The following is a 12,207-nucleotide window of genomic DNA, read 5'->3' as shown; positions in this document are numbered from 1 at the left end:
CTGCTGTTTCAAAACCTCCATAGCCAAAGAGTTCTCCAAAGACAACACACCTGAATAAAAAAATATTCATCAGGAGACACTTAAGCAAATATCGACAGCTTTATAAAGCTGTTGTAAGCTCTAGACATTATATGGAGGCATCAGAAGAATCTTGAGACATCTGTTTTGTGCCAAAGAGAACCAAAGGGCTTTAAACTCCCTCAAGACCAAATCCTCCCTTTATTTTCTGAAGTTCTGAGCTCCCATCCAAAATCCATCCATGGCACTAACCTAGCAAACGAAACAGAGAAAGCAAAGCTGACAGAGCAATTTCTGCAGATCAGAACAGCCCCGTGGAAGGAATAAATGATATGTAAAAATATTCCGAGTTAATCATAAATTAATGTGTTGGTAGTAACACAGACACTTTCTAGTGTGCGTTCACAGTGCCCATTTAGAAACAGAAAAAAGCCCACAAGTCTCAATGTGTTAAATATTCTGATTCAGAAAATAATTTCCCTGAGAATTGGCTGTTCATTGTCAACCACCAATTCCCACACTCAGCATCAATCCTCTGAGCATCAGCACGTATCCTCGCCCCAAAGCCAATGTCGCAAGCTGCATTTTAAGCAAGCTAAAAACCCAAAAATCCAGCAAGATGCCTTTTGAACAGACAAAGCCACTTCAGGAATTTCTAAGCCACCCATTCTGCGTTACACTTCAAAAACAAGACACATTTTGCTTCAGTCGAGATACATCTGATGTCCTTTTGTCCCCGTAACGGGGCTGGAGCCCTCGAGCAGGTTTGTTTCAGCACAGCAAGGACAAAACAGGCAGGAGCGGCGGGGAGGTTTGACCAGAATAACTAAATATGTTGCTGTCGCGCTGGGATTTGAACGGGATCTGAAGGGCCGAAGTCTGAAAAACCGCCTGGTGAAGGGCTGCGGGATTTGCATGCGAGTCACTCGTTTGAGCCGGGTCCTTGATTAGTCTCTGGGAAGGTTTTTAATTGTCAATATTTCCAGCACTGGAGGGCTGCAATAAACCTGGTTACGAACAGCACCTTCACTTTTGCTGCAGAAAGAAGTGCAAGACAAAGCAGACTGTATCTGCCCGCCTTCCCCAAAGGGAGCCTTGCTACTGGAGATGCTGGGAGAGCGATGCAGGATAAACCTGCGGGGCTGGTGCTGCTCCTCCCTCGCCCAACCAACACACAGATATTCGAGGAATACACACAGATATTGGACATTTAGCACCAGCACTGCAGCACATGCAGGGATGCACTGACAAGCCCCGAGGCAGGACAATAAAACCCTCAGCATACTCAAAAAGCACGGCCGGCCAGCGGGCACCAGCACCGTGCCTGACCGACCACGGCGACCCTGCAAAAGCACAGGGTGAAAGCACCGAGTTGGTTGATTTTTAACATCGTACTGTGCAAGAGCTGCAGCCACCTGACAGAGACCACCAACCTACAGCTCAGCAAGGACCACGGGAGAAGAAAGGACCAGGGAGGAGAAAACACAGTAACAGCACTGGAGGTGGATTCGTGGCTCTGTCCCAGCTGCACCACGTTGGTTCAGTCAAATTAGTCCCTCAGATGTGAGTCGGGACTCATGATCACAAGCATAACAGATCTGGGAAGGAATTAGCGCCTTCAGGTGTACAGAAGTACACTTTCATCTGGTAGCGGCTCCCCAGAACACAGACAACACCGTTCTGAGTTTCCACCACACCTTTCATCCTCAAAAGCGCTAATGGTCTTCACAGGAAGCCTTTTTCCAACATATGGCTGAAATTCAGCCTTTTCTGAGGTAGAAACATCACCTGAACGGTGCCTGGGCTGACCCGAAGAAAAGCAGAAAGAAGACTGCTTTTCCTCACGTCCACACAAAACAATGAATGAAGATTATTTTCTTCCTGTTCGCCAAAAGTTTATTTCTTATATCTCTCCCCGGGCTATAAACATGCACACAGAAGTTAAATTACTGACCTGGCGAAAATAATCAAGAGACCAGCTGAGCTGACCAGAACATGAGCATGTGGCTCCAAGGACCCATGCACAACACATATGCTACTTGCCCAGCGATCCTGCGCGGGTAAGCAGAACACACAGCCCTAAAAGTAATTTTCAGAAGGATGCTAAGGCCTGAATTAGGTCTAAATCTACCCAAAAGGCTGGAGTTTGGCACGGTCCCACTCACCTGAGTGCTACTGCACAGCTCTCTTCACTCTAGGTGATCTGATCATTCTCTTCTCCCTTTCCTCCATCATACCCAAAAATTTATGAGCCAGGTAAACCATCCTCAGAGGACTGGCACACTTCCCAGTCCTTATCCTCACTGTCCTCCCATTGGGGATTTGTAACAAAATTAACGGTTGCATCAGCTGAGCCATCACAGCTTCTAAAGGAGAAAGTGTCAAGAGGGCTCTAGCAACTCAAACCCACTATTATTCTTATATTACCAGTGAAAAATAATGCCCTTGTGGCAGGCATACCTGTGCGGTATGTTTAACCAGGAATCTGGGTGAAACTGCATTGAAACACAGCAGCAGACACTGACATTCGCATCACACAGGTGTTTCAGTAGGTTTCTTGTAAGCGATGTGCATCCCAGAAAAGCAATCAGCAAGCTCCAGCCTGCCTTCTAGATTCGTCCTTTAACAAAAGGCAACGTCTTCCCCGCTACTAACACCATCAGCCCAAATCTGCAACCGCAGTTCTAAAAATTAGCTAATTAAAGCTCACGTCACCACCACCAGGAGAGCGAGGGAGGTCACACGCTCGCTTCGCCTCCTGCCCAAAGGGATCCAGCCCCGAAGAGAAGGGCAGGAGCTGCTCCCTGGCTGCAGAGCCGGGCTGGGAAACGCCGCATTCGAATCAAACTGGGAGGAGAATTACGGGATTGCTTGGGAATCGGGCTGGAACGGGGCCAGCGCTTGGTCTGCACGCAGCCTGGTACCGTACGAAGGGTAAAAATAGTAGCAGCTGCTTAGATAGGGAAAATACGATTTGGTCTACGTGCAAACCCATCACACAGCACGGTTCAAAATCTGCCCACGATCAGGTCACAGAAAGATTAAGGCCGAGATGGCTTATTTTGGTGTAAACTCATTCACAGGGCCTTTTCTTTCTTCAAACGGTCATGCTTTGCTTTGGAAAAGTTTTCTGCTCCTGCGTTAGGAAGGTGGGGGTGAATCAGGCTCTGCTTGGTGCTTAAAGTTACAGAGGCAGGGTTGGAAGGGATGGCAGGAGCATGGTAACAGCTTTGGTTTGGAAATGAGTGGGTGAGGAAACGGTCTTGAGGAGCACAGACACACACACACGGCCAAGCCAGTCCCCGCAGGCAGGACCGCTTCCCCCAGACCCGATACATCCCCACTTCTAACACAAAACACACCGTGGATTAACAGGGCGCAGTGACCCCAGGCAGCGCTTTGGGAGAGGAAGCAGGGAGCGATGCTGCTTCCTTTGGAAAGAGCCACAGTTACCAGGAGCTGCAGGAACTGCTGCTTTCAGCAACTCAAACCCAGGTTCAGAGCTGAACTCCCACATGTGGTTTGTGTCCTTTAGCACAGGCAGCCCCAAAAACCTTGCAAAACAGGCAGACTTCTCGTCCGTTACCAGAGATCCGGAGCTGCACGTGTGCTCCTCTCCTTCCCAAGGACACAGCAGCCTGGGGAGGCAGAATTATCAGCTATGGTTTTAAACCACCCTGTCCCACAACATTTGCCTTAGCAAATTACGAAAGGTTTTGTTTATGCAGATGGACGCAACGTGGCCTTGACTGTCAGCAACAATCAGCTGGAGGAAGCACACGAATGAAAGCGCAGGTACAGGATATTGAGCTCTTCCCAAAACATCCCATGAAGATGGAGCCTGCTGAGCTGGCTGGCAGAGACACCAACAGGAACCACAATTTCTTCTCAGTCACGTTAAAGATTTAACCCTTTGTTCCAGTCTCTTGCTCACCTAAACACCTGCAGACAAGCAAATGGCCATTACTGTGCTATCCCCTTGTAATTCTCCAAAGCAATCCTGTCAGCGGGAATTAAGTCCTAAAATGCACCTTCTGTAGCTGGGAAGCATCTGATACCCAAACTCCTATTCTGAGTTGTAGTAATCATGGAGTAGAAACTGCAGTATGAAGGTTACAAAGAATATTTTGGCCTTTATGCTGGCTTGCTGCAGCTAAATCTGACAATATAATTCCTATGCCTTATTCATCACATCTTCATTTTTTTTTCCAACCATCCTGGAAATAAAGACTAAATCCAGGTCTATTTGCCTCATGATTGCTGAAGGCCTGAACTGACTTACAAAAAGGCTCATACGCAAGTGTACAAATATATAACAGACTGTGAATCCCTCTCACCCACTGGGCAAGTAAATGCATTTGAGAAATTCCAGAAGGAGCCAACTCTGCGCAATGGAAGTTTTGCCATGTAGCGTGACCGTCCCAGCCCCGCTGTCAGCACGTATCCAGGGCAAGGGACAAACACCACCCAAAATGCCTGCTCCCTTTTTCTCCTTCCCCCTTCCTCCCTCCCGAGCCAGTAGTGGATGAGAAACAGGCGCTCCCTCCCCTGTTCAGAGGCACAAGTGCTTCATTCCCCTCCTTCCAAGAGCCATTGAGATCTGAAAACTCAGCACAGCTGTACCAGCTGTTTGAAGTCCATGCCTGTTGCACCCTGAACAGATGAGTGAATGAGTTACCTGCTGTGGATGCAGAGGAGCACTAACAGGTAACACTAACAGGTAACACTCAGCACAGCCCACAGGAAAACGGGCTGAGGGGAAAGGCAAAACCTCACTGGAATAACGAGATGCCCCAAGAAGTTATTCTCAGCAGATCTTTGTCCCAGTCACGTAGCCGAGCACAACCCTGCAGTGTAATCATGTGCCGAATATTCCCCTTCCTCTCGCCCTCTCTGAAGGTCACATAAGGACACCCCTTTCTGTTACCACTAAAAGCCTCTTCTCTGCAGATTCTTCACTCAGCAAGAAGGGGCAGGAGCTGTCCCCACCCTTCGCTTGCCCCTTTCGAGGCAGCAGGCTGCCATAAGGCTGAAATCTCAATAAAAAGCCAGCTGAGATGGAGGCAGATGAGATAACCCTCCTGTAATGTTCAGAGGAAACCATCCTGCAAAGCACAGCTCTTAATAAGAACTAGAATTAAAATTTCCTTAAATAAATATAAGGAATAAGTCCATGAGGGAGAGCAGCCAACAGGAACAGGGAGCTGTGCTCCGGTCGGCCTCTGTTGTCCATCACCTCGCGGATCTCCCGGGCAGGTTGTGATGAGGACAGGCAGCTTCGGACGGGACCAGCAGCTTCGTGTCGCTGCTCCTATCGGCGCCATCTGCAAACAGAAAGAGCTGCTGTGGTCCAGCACCAGCGATGCCACGTGGTACCGTACGAGAGCAGCACAGCGGGGGCCTGGGGACCAGGTTCCTTCATCAGCCAAGGTAGAGCGACAACCAGCTCAAGGGAATTTGTCTGCATAACTGGGGGAAGGTGAGAATGGGTCTGAATGACTGGTGCAACTGCTCCTTCCCCTCTCCAGGAGCCAAAATATCTGAGTCAAATTTCACCCGACTACTCAGCTGGAGGGACTCTGCTTTCTAGTCCTGTCCCAGGGGACAGCAGCAGCTCCTGCCTCCAGGGAGGTCAGGTCTCCGGGATGGAATTTGGCCCAGCGCTGTGCTCTCTCCAAGGAAAGATCATGCCCTAACCATGCAGGTCTCTGCAAAGACACTGCAGCTCTGAAGGACGCACGGAGCAGCTGCAACATCCTTTATGGGCAGGCAACAGGTTACTTACATCCGCAAACACTTATCCTTCCCTCCACTTGCCACCCGCTGTCCGTCGGGGCTCCAATCTGTTGCGTACACCTAGTATTGGGGAAAGACTCAGTTATTTCTGCCTTCACGGCAGGAGGAGTCATTCCTGCCTCTCCCAGACACCTCAGCTCGACCAGACACCTCACCTCGTCTGCATGGCCAGGGAGATCGATGGCCAGTTTCTTCGTCTTGGCATCCCAGACCTTCAGCGTGCTGTCACTGCTGCCGCTCACCAGCAAGCGGCTGTCGGCTGACCAGGCGATCTGATACACGGCCGAGACGTGGCCCCTCAGCGACGTCAGGTACCTGGTGCGGAGGAGACGTGAAGCAGCTGTCAGAGGAGCAGCCACCTGAGTTTGTTCCAAACCTGCCTTCTTCCCAGTCTTCGTGTTTCTTCCCCAGCCAGTGTCATGAGACGCCCAGCAAACCCCAAGCCAGCACACACAAGGCACTCAACTGCTATAGCATCCATAGGTGGCTCAGTCTGTCTAAAAACCCTCCCAGATGGGCTCAGAGCCTTCTAGAGGATGGCTCTTCATCCCAGCTCCTCTGCCAAGAAACACTCGTCCAGCAGGCAACACGACAGCCCTGCTGCACAGATGTGTCCTTCCCTCTCTGGCTGAGCAGACTGCATTTTGAAGGACCTTTCAAATTACTAACGTGAAACCCAAGCTCATCAGTAGAAGGCAGAACAAGGGCAGGACTGCTGCCCCAGCGAGCTCACCAGCACTCCAGCAGACCCCATCACACAAGAAGAGCCGGACAAGGGACTTCCCAAGGACAGAAATGCCCCAGAATTTGCATGAGTTCAGGCTACAGAGGTGCCGGACACACTGGGGAGCTGCTGACAATGACACTGGGGCCCATCTCTGCGTAACCTCTGCATGACATGCAGAGCCCACACAAGCACCACCTCGTAACCGAACAAACCAACTCACTTCCCTGTCCTGCCATCCCAGAGCTTGATGGACTTGTCAAAGGAAGCGCTGGCGATTATCCTGGTGTCTGGCGAGAAGAGGACTTGGTTAATCAATGCCTGGTGGCCCGTCATTCTCTCTAGTGGCTTCTTGTCTTCTGCTGGCCTCCAAAGAAACAGCGTGAAATCATCCGACCCTGAGACGAGCCTTTCCGGTTCCTGGCCCTGAAAAAGGGATGAAAAAGCCCAAGTCTTGCACAAGCCAAGTGTGGAGAGCTTGGAAGCACATCAACGTCGGGGCCAATGGCCAACCGTGTGCATTTACTGCTTCCAGCAGTAACTGCGTTAGAAACCACGGATGGACAAAAGGGACTTACCCTGACTTGGTCATACCTCTGCTGTGCCTTGTCCTTCAGTTCTGCCACTGAGAGAGCGAAAGGGAGAAGAGAAGGAAGAGAGATTTGAAATCCTTAGGTCAAAGGAAACTTTACAACCCTGTGATGCCCATTCCAATCCTGGCTCTGTGGGTCAAGCAGATGCGTTTGTGACTACTCATCCCTTTTCTCTTTGTCACAGGGAGGAAAAGCCCTTGAAAACAGGGTGGTCAGCCCTGTGCGTGGCTGCCAGCACCACCGACACCAGCACAGGACCTGCTCCCAGCTCTCAGGATCGTTGTGGCTCACGGCAGCATTAAGAGGAGCCATCAGGTCTCCTCGCTCTCCTCCCCACCGCCTCCCCCAGCCCACAGCACGGGTGCTGCACTCACAGGAGCCGCGCAGATCCTGCGGGTTGATGGTGGCCTCGGCAGGTTCGAAGGCACCGGTGCGGAGGACGTAGTCGGTGCTCAGGGCCATGGTGTTCACCCAGTGAGCGTGGCCCTGCAGGGTGCGGCAGAGGACGCCCTGGAAACAAAACCACCCGCTTAGAGAGGGACGGGGAGGACAGAGCCAGACTGTGCGGGACCCCAGACCCATCGCACTGCAGGGACCAGCCCTGAACTTCCCAAACCCTGCAGCAAGGCTTAGCGGGGAAGAAACGACTTGGGCCTTGCAGGGAACTCCCCAGAACACGTCGTTCCAGGGGTGTTTTCAGCTTTTAACCCCATTTTAAGCTTTTAGGGATAAAAACATTGCAGAAGAGCTAACCCTTCCAAACAGCGCTAAGGAACAGGCTCTGCCAGGTCAAGAGGACACAGCACCTCAATCCTCGAGGGCACAATCTGTGCCAGGAAGAGCAGACAAAGCTACAACACAGTGTGTCCAGCACCCCTTGCAGCAGCCCCAGGGCTTCCCACCGCACTTACGTCCTGGCTCCTCCAGACTTTGATGGTCCTGTCCTGGGAGGAGGAGTAAATCAAGCCGTCACCCCCCCACTTCACACACGTCACCGACTGCGTGTGGCTCGTGAGGATTTTGTCACACCTGCCCATCAGTGTGTCCCAGATGCGGACGCTGCCGTCCTTGGAGGCGCTCGCCAGGTAGCGGCACTCGGGGTTTCTGGGCAAAAAAGATCAAATCCATTTGCACAGCGCACACAGCTGCTCCACCAAGCTCTTCCCGTCAGCCCCCGAGGATTCGAGGGCCCAGAAGTCAATAAAAACCAACTTTCTCTTTTGGCCTAAGATCATAGAGAACCCGGGGAGCAGCAGAGCGCTGACCTACAGAGAACAGGATCCCACAAGGCTGGGGACAGGCAGACAGAGCTTCCCTCCAAGCCAGCTACGCTGGAGGCATCAATCCATGTTAAACCTGGCACCCGAGCCCTTGGCAATGACCACAGGAGGCAGCTTCAACCCACTGGCTACCGAGGGGACCACAAACTGGCACCTTCCCTGGGCCTGGGCTGGGGAGACACAGCCCTCTGTTCTTTTAACATCATCTTCACCACTCAACATGGTTTTAACGTCAAAGAAAGTTGTCCCTGGCACCAGCCGCAGTGAGGAAGAGCTCGGCCCCTCCTGTCACACAGGAACCAAGCAGGGAGAGCAGCTGGCTGGAGACAGACAAGTGGAGCCCTGGGAGGGTCCTCCCCTCCTCTCCACTTCCTCATCCTCCTTTACAATCAGTTTTTGCTAATTCAGTTAATTGCTTGCAAACAGCTGGAGTTTCCTACTGGCAAATTCAATTTGCAGGGCTCTGCTCTGCAGGGGCGTTTCCTTCGGTTATTTACTTATTTCTATAATGTCTTGGATTATCGGCTACAATCGAGCCCCTCCACCCACCCCTCCCAGGCAGAGCTTGAGCTGATGGAAGGGATAAGGGGATTGCACCGTTAATCAGCCCTCACAATGAATAAACAGGATGACAGAGGCAACCAGGATGCAGGAGGGCATACGTGAGTAGTTTTTCTCCTCCCAGCTCAGCACGCTGGGGGGGTGCACCTCAAATCTCTGTCCCGCACCACGAAAACATTATTTTCCATAGGCACGTACGTCTTTTATAGAGCGGAAAAGCAGCACAGCCAGGCAGTGACTTCCCCAGCACCCCCATGGGGACCACGAGGAGCAGCTGCCCCCGAGCTGGGCGCGTTTTTCCCAGCCCATTTTGGGAGCTGTTGTCCTGCCCGCACCCCATAACTGGAGAACCACAAATGGGAGCCGTGCCCTCCAGCTCAGGCTGCTCTTTCCCACACAAGCGCAGGGAAGGTCTGGGCTGGCCCCTCACTTACATGTGGAGCGGCTCCCAGCACAGACACGTGATCCATTTGGAGTGGCCGGCGAGCACCCGGCCGATCTGATTGCCGGTGGCCGGGTCCCAGAGAAATATCTGTCCAGGAGAGAAGCAAGAGGGTCGCGTCAGGCCACACGCATCATGTGAACCCCAGGGACGCGCGGGCTCCATTTAGAAAGCGTAAGTGTCCTTGGGGTTGCATTTACATTGGCAGGGAGCGGGAAGGGAGGGGGGCAGATGCTTTTCCAGATCCCGGCAGCGATCGGCGGACATTTCAAAGCATGAGACCTGATCGCCCTCCTCTCTGCCTAAAACGCTGGCACTACAAAAATATCTGCCTCAACTCAAAACCAATCCGGGTCCCCAAAAAGCCGGCCTGAGCCTCAGCTGCTCCGTGCCAGAGCGCTAGCGAATGTTTGCAGAGCGCGATGAAAACCAGAGCGCGCTAAATGCTACTTATTATTGGATTCTGTGGGTGGGACACATGCTGGTTTTCTCTTGTTTTTTCTCTCTCTACATAAATGTTCATCCAAAGAGCCAAGTCATTAGTCATCTCCTCCTTAAGAACCTGGGAGAAATAGGGAAACGGAGGACAAGCGGCTCGCTGGGTCAGATTTAAGCCAGAACAGCACCAAACCAGGAGCAAGCGTGTGCCCGCCTGCAGCTCAGCAAGGCGCTGACTCACTTTGAATTGCCCACGAGTGCTCCCGCTTCCCCAGGCATTTCTGTGCACACCTTAATCGCACAGATTTTGCCCCAGAGCTGGGGCAGGGCCCCCTTTACACTCCTGTAAGAGGGAATTTGGCAGTGTCTGAGCGGGAGTTCTGCAAAGAGGCTGCCGCTGCACGTCTGGGTCACGCAAACCGCAGCCCTGGCTTGGCCGGGCGATGCCCCTTCTCGCTCCAGACACCTCCCTCGTGACGGAGCCGCCTGCCAAGGACCACGTCCAAAGCCTGGACTCTTTCCTGCGCGGAGGGAAAAGCATCTGCCACAGGACAGCAGGGCTCAGCGGGAGAGGTCGACAAAGGTGACAAAGCCAGAGCCCTGCCTGGCAGAGTTCGGAGGCTGCTGCAACACATCCATGTGCAGAGCTCCTCTGGGGAACAGGAGCCTGCTCAGAACAACCAGATACACCCCTCATGTCCCGGAGAAAGAAAGGTTTTGCCAAGCCGTACCTGGCTGTTCTTGCAGCCCGAGGCCAGCTTCTTGCCGTCGGGTGACCAGGCGATGCTGAGCACCCAGTGCCGGTGACCTGGCAGAGAGAGCGCGAGTGAGTGGAGACCTGTGACTGTCCCCAGTGTCCTGGAACTGCAGCCACCTCGAAGCAGGACCAGAGGTGGGGGGAACCCTCCGTGTTCCTCCTGGTTCTTCTGCTTTGTTAGTCAAATAGAGCCACTCTCCTCCTGAGCCGCGGTCGCTGTGCGGCTCAGGCAGCACCCAGGCTCTGCTCTGTCCCCACGAGCAGGCAGGGTGTCTATGAGGGAGGGGGATCACGATTTGCCCTCCCGGGATACCCCACACCCACCTTTGGCCGTGAACTGCGGTGTCTCCGTGCTGAGGTCCCAGAAGCGCACGGTGGTGTCTCCGGAGCCGCTCGCCAGGTACCTGGGAGGGGAGGAATCACCCAGCTCAGCGCGATGTCCCCTGCGGCTGCTGCCTCACCCCGAGCCCCCCACCCGCAGCCGGACCCTCGTACTTTCCCGTGGGGCTGAAGGCCACCGAGATGACGGCCTCGGTGTGTCCCTCCAAGGAGCTGGTGCAGCGGGTCACCGCCCGCACCCTGAACACCGCCTGCGGCTGGTAGATGATGTCCAGGACCTTCTCCGTCTCCACGCTCTGCCCCGCCAGGGTCTTCTCCAGCGACACCACGATCTCGGCATCGTGGACGAAGAAGGCGAGAGGCACCGGTTCATCCTGCGGGAGAGAGGGTGGGTGCCATAGCGAGGGGCAGCCCGGGCCGGGCTCCGGGGGTGCCGGGGGGTCTCACCTTCTGCAGGAGCGCGTTGCAGACCAGCTGCAGCTTGTCCGGGGTGATGGTGACCGGGACGTCGAAGGGGGAGCCCAGGGACTCCCCCGCCTCGTCCCGGAACTGGATCAGGAGCCGCTGCACGTCCTCGTCCGGCGACATGATCTGCGGGACAGCGGGCTCAGGACCGGGAGTCCCCGCGGGGAGGGGGGATAACCCACAGAACCCCACCCGGGAAACGGTACCCGCGTGGGGGAGAAGGAGCCGCTACGGGGGAACGCGGCGTGGACCCCGTGGGAGAGAAACACCCTAAAGGGACCGGGGTGCAGGAGGAGCCCAACCGGGGAGCCCGGGCGGTCAGGAGGCCTCGGTTCCCCAGCACCCCCCGGTGTCCCCGCGGTCCCGGTCCCGATCCCGGTCCCGATCCCGCTCACCGCGGCCATGTGTCCGCGCGCCCCACGTGCGCCGGAAGCGGCGCCTCCCGGCGGGCGGCCCTGGACGCGGCGCTGCTGCCCCCTGGCGGCCGGCGGTGGGAACAGCGCAAAACCCCAGGGCTGCGGGTTCGAGGCCGCTCCGGGGCAACTTCCACAGTGACCACAGAGCTGCTTTTTATCGAGTTTCTAAATAGCAGCAAAACCAGGAAAAAAATATCCCAAATACCTCATTCTGCTAAGAAATTAACCCAAGGCTGCTGCCTGCCCCGTTGCTGTGTGTGAGAAGCGCTGGGGCTGCAATGAGACACAGTTTATTCACTGCATCAACACCAGCTCATTGGGCTGCACATCCATTCAAGCATTAAGAAAAATGTGCAAATATACTAAGAACAAACTGCT

At 54.1% G+C, this 12,207-nt stretch overlaps 1 protein-coding gene across 2 annotated transcripts; it reads right to left on the bottom strand.

Moving 5' to 3' along the window:
- Window positions 1-5,076: 5,076 nt before the first annotated feature.
- Window positions 5,077-11,861, bottom strand: NLE1 (notchless homolog 1). 2 transcript variants are annotated; one of them, XM_065853165.2, is made up of 13 exons: window positions 11,809-11,861; window positions 11,396-11,539; window positions 11,105-11,322; window positions 10,934-11,013; window positions 10,584-10,660; window positions 9,407-9,504; window positions 8,043-8,235; window positions 7,506-7,641; window positions 7,117-7,163; window positions 6,762-6,964; window positions 5,970-6,129; window positions 5,804-5,874; window positions 5,077-5,342 (listed from the first exon to the last, which is right to left on the bottom strand). In XM_065853165.2, exons 1-13 carry the CDS (start codon window positions 11,815-11,817, stop codon window positions 5,330-5,332), a joined length of 1,449 nt encoding a protein of 482 aa, XP_065709237.1. In that variant the 5' UTR covers window positions 11,818-11,861; the 3' UTR covers window positions 5,077-5,329. The 2 variants fall into 2 exon arrangements, with proteins under 2 accessions (XP_065709237.1, XP_065709238.1); XM_065853166.2 differs by lacking the exon at window positions 11,809-11,861 and adding an exon at window positions 11,620-11,801.
- Window positions 11,862-12,207: the final 346 nt, after the last annotated feature.

This window comes from Patagioenas fasciata, chromosome 19, assembly GCF_037038585.1.
Source record: "Patagioenas fasciata isolate bPatFas1 chromosome 19, bPatFas1.hap1, whole genome shotgun sequence".
Taxonomy (NCBI): domain Eukaryota; kingdom Metazoa; phylum Chordata; class Aves; order Columbiformes; family Columbidae; genus Patagioenas; species Patagioenas fasciata.
This window is presented reverse-complemented; position numbering and strand designations above follow the sequence as displayed.

Bases quoted from the DNA above. Each gene is read 5' to 3' on its own strand.
- NLE1 (XM_065853165.2), bottom strand. The intron at 11,014-11,104 runs GTACGAGGGTCC...CTCCCCTCCCAG, and splicing joins GCCTTCAGCCCCACGGGAAA to GTACCTGGCGAGCGGCTCCG. The intron at 9,505-10,583 runs GTACGGCTTGGC...TCTCCTGGACAG, and splicing joins CGGGCTGCAAGAACAGCCAG to ATATTTCTCTGGGACCCGGC.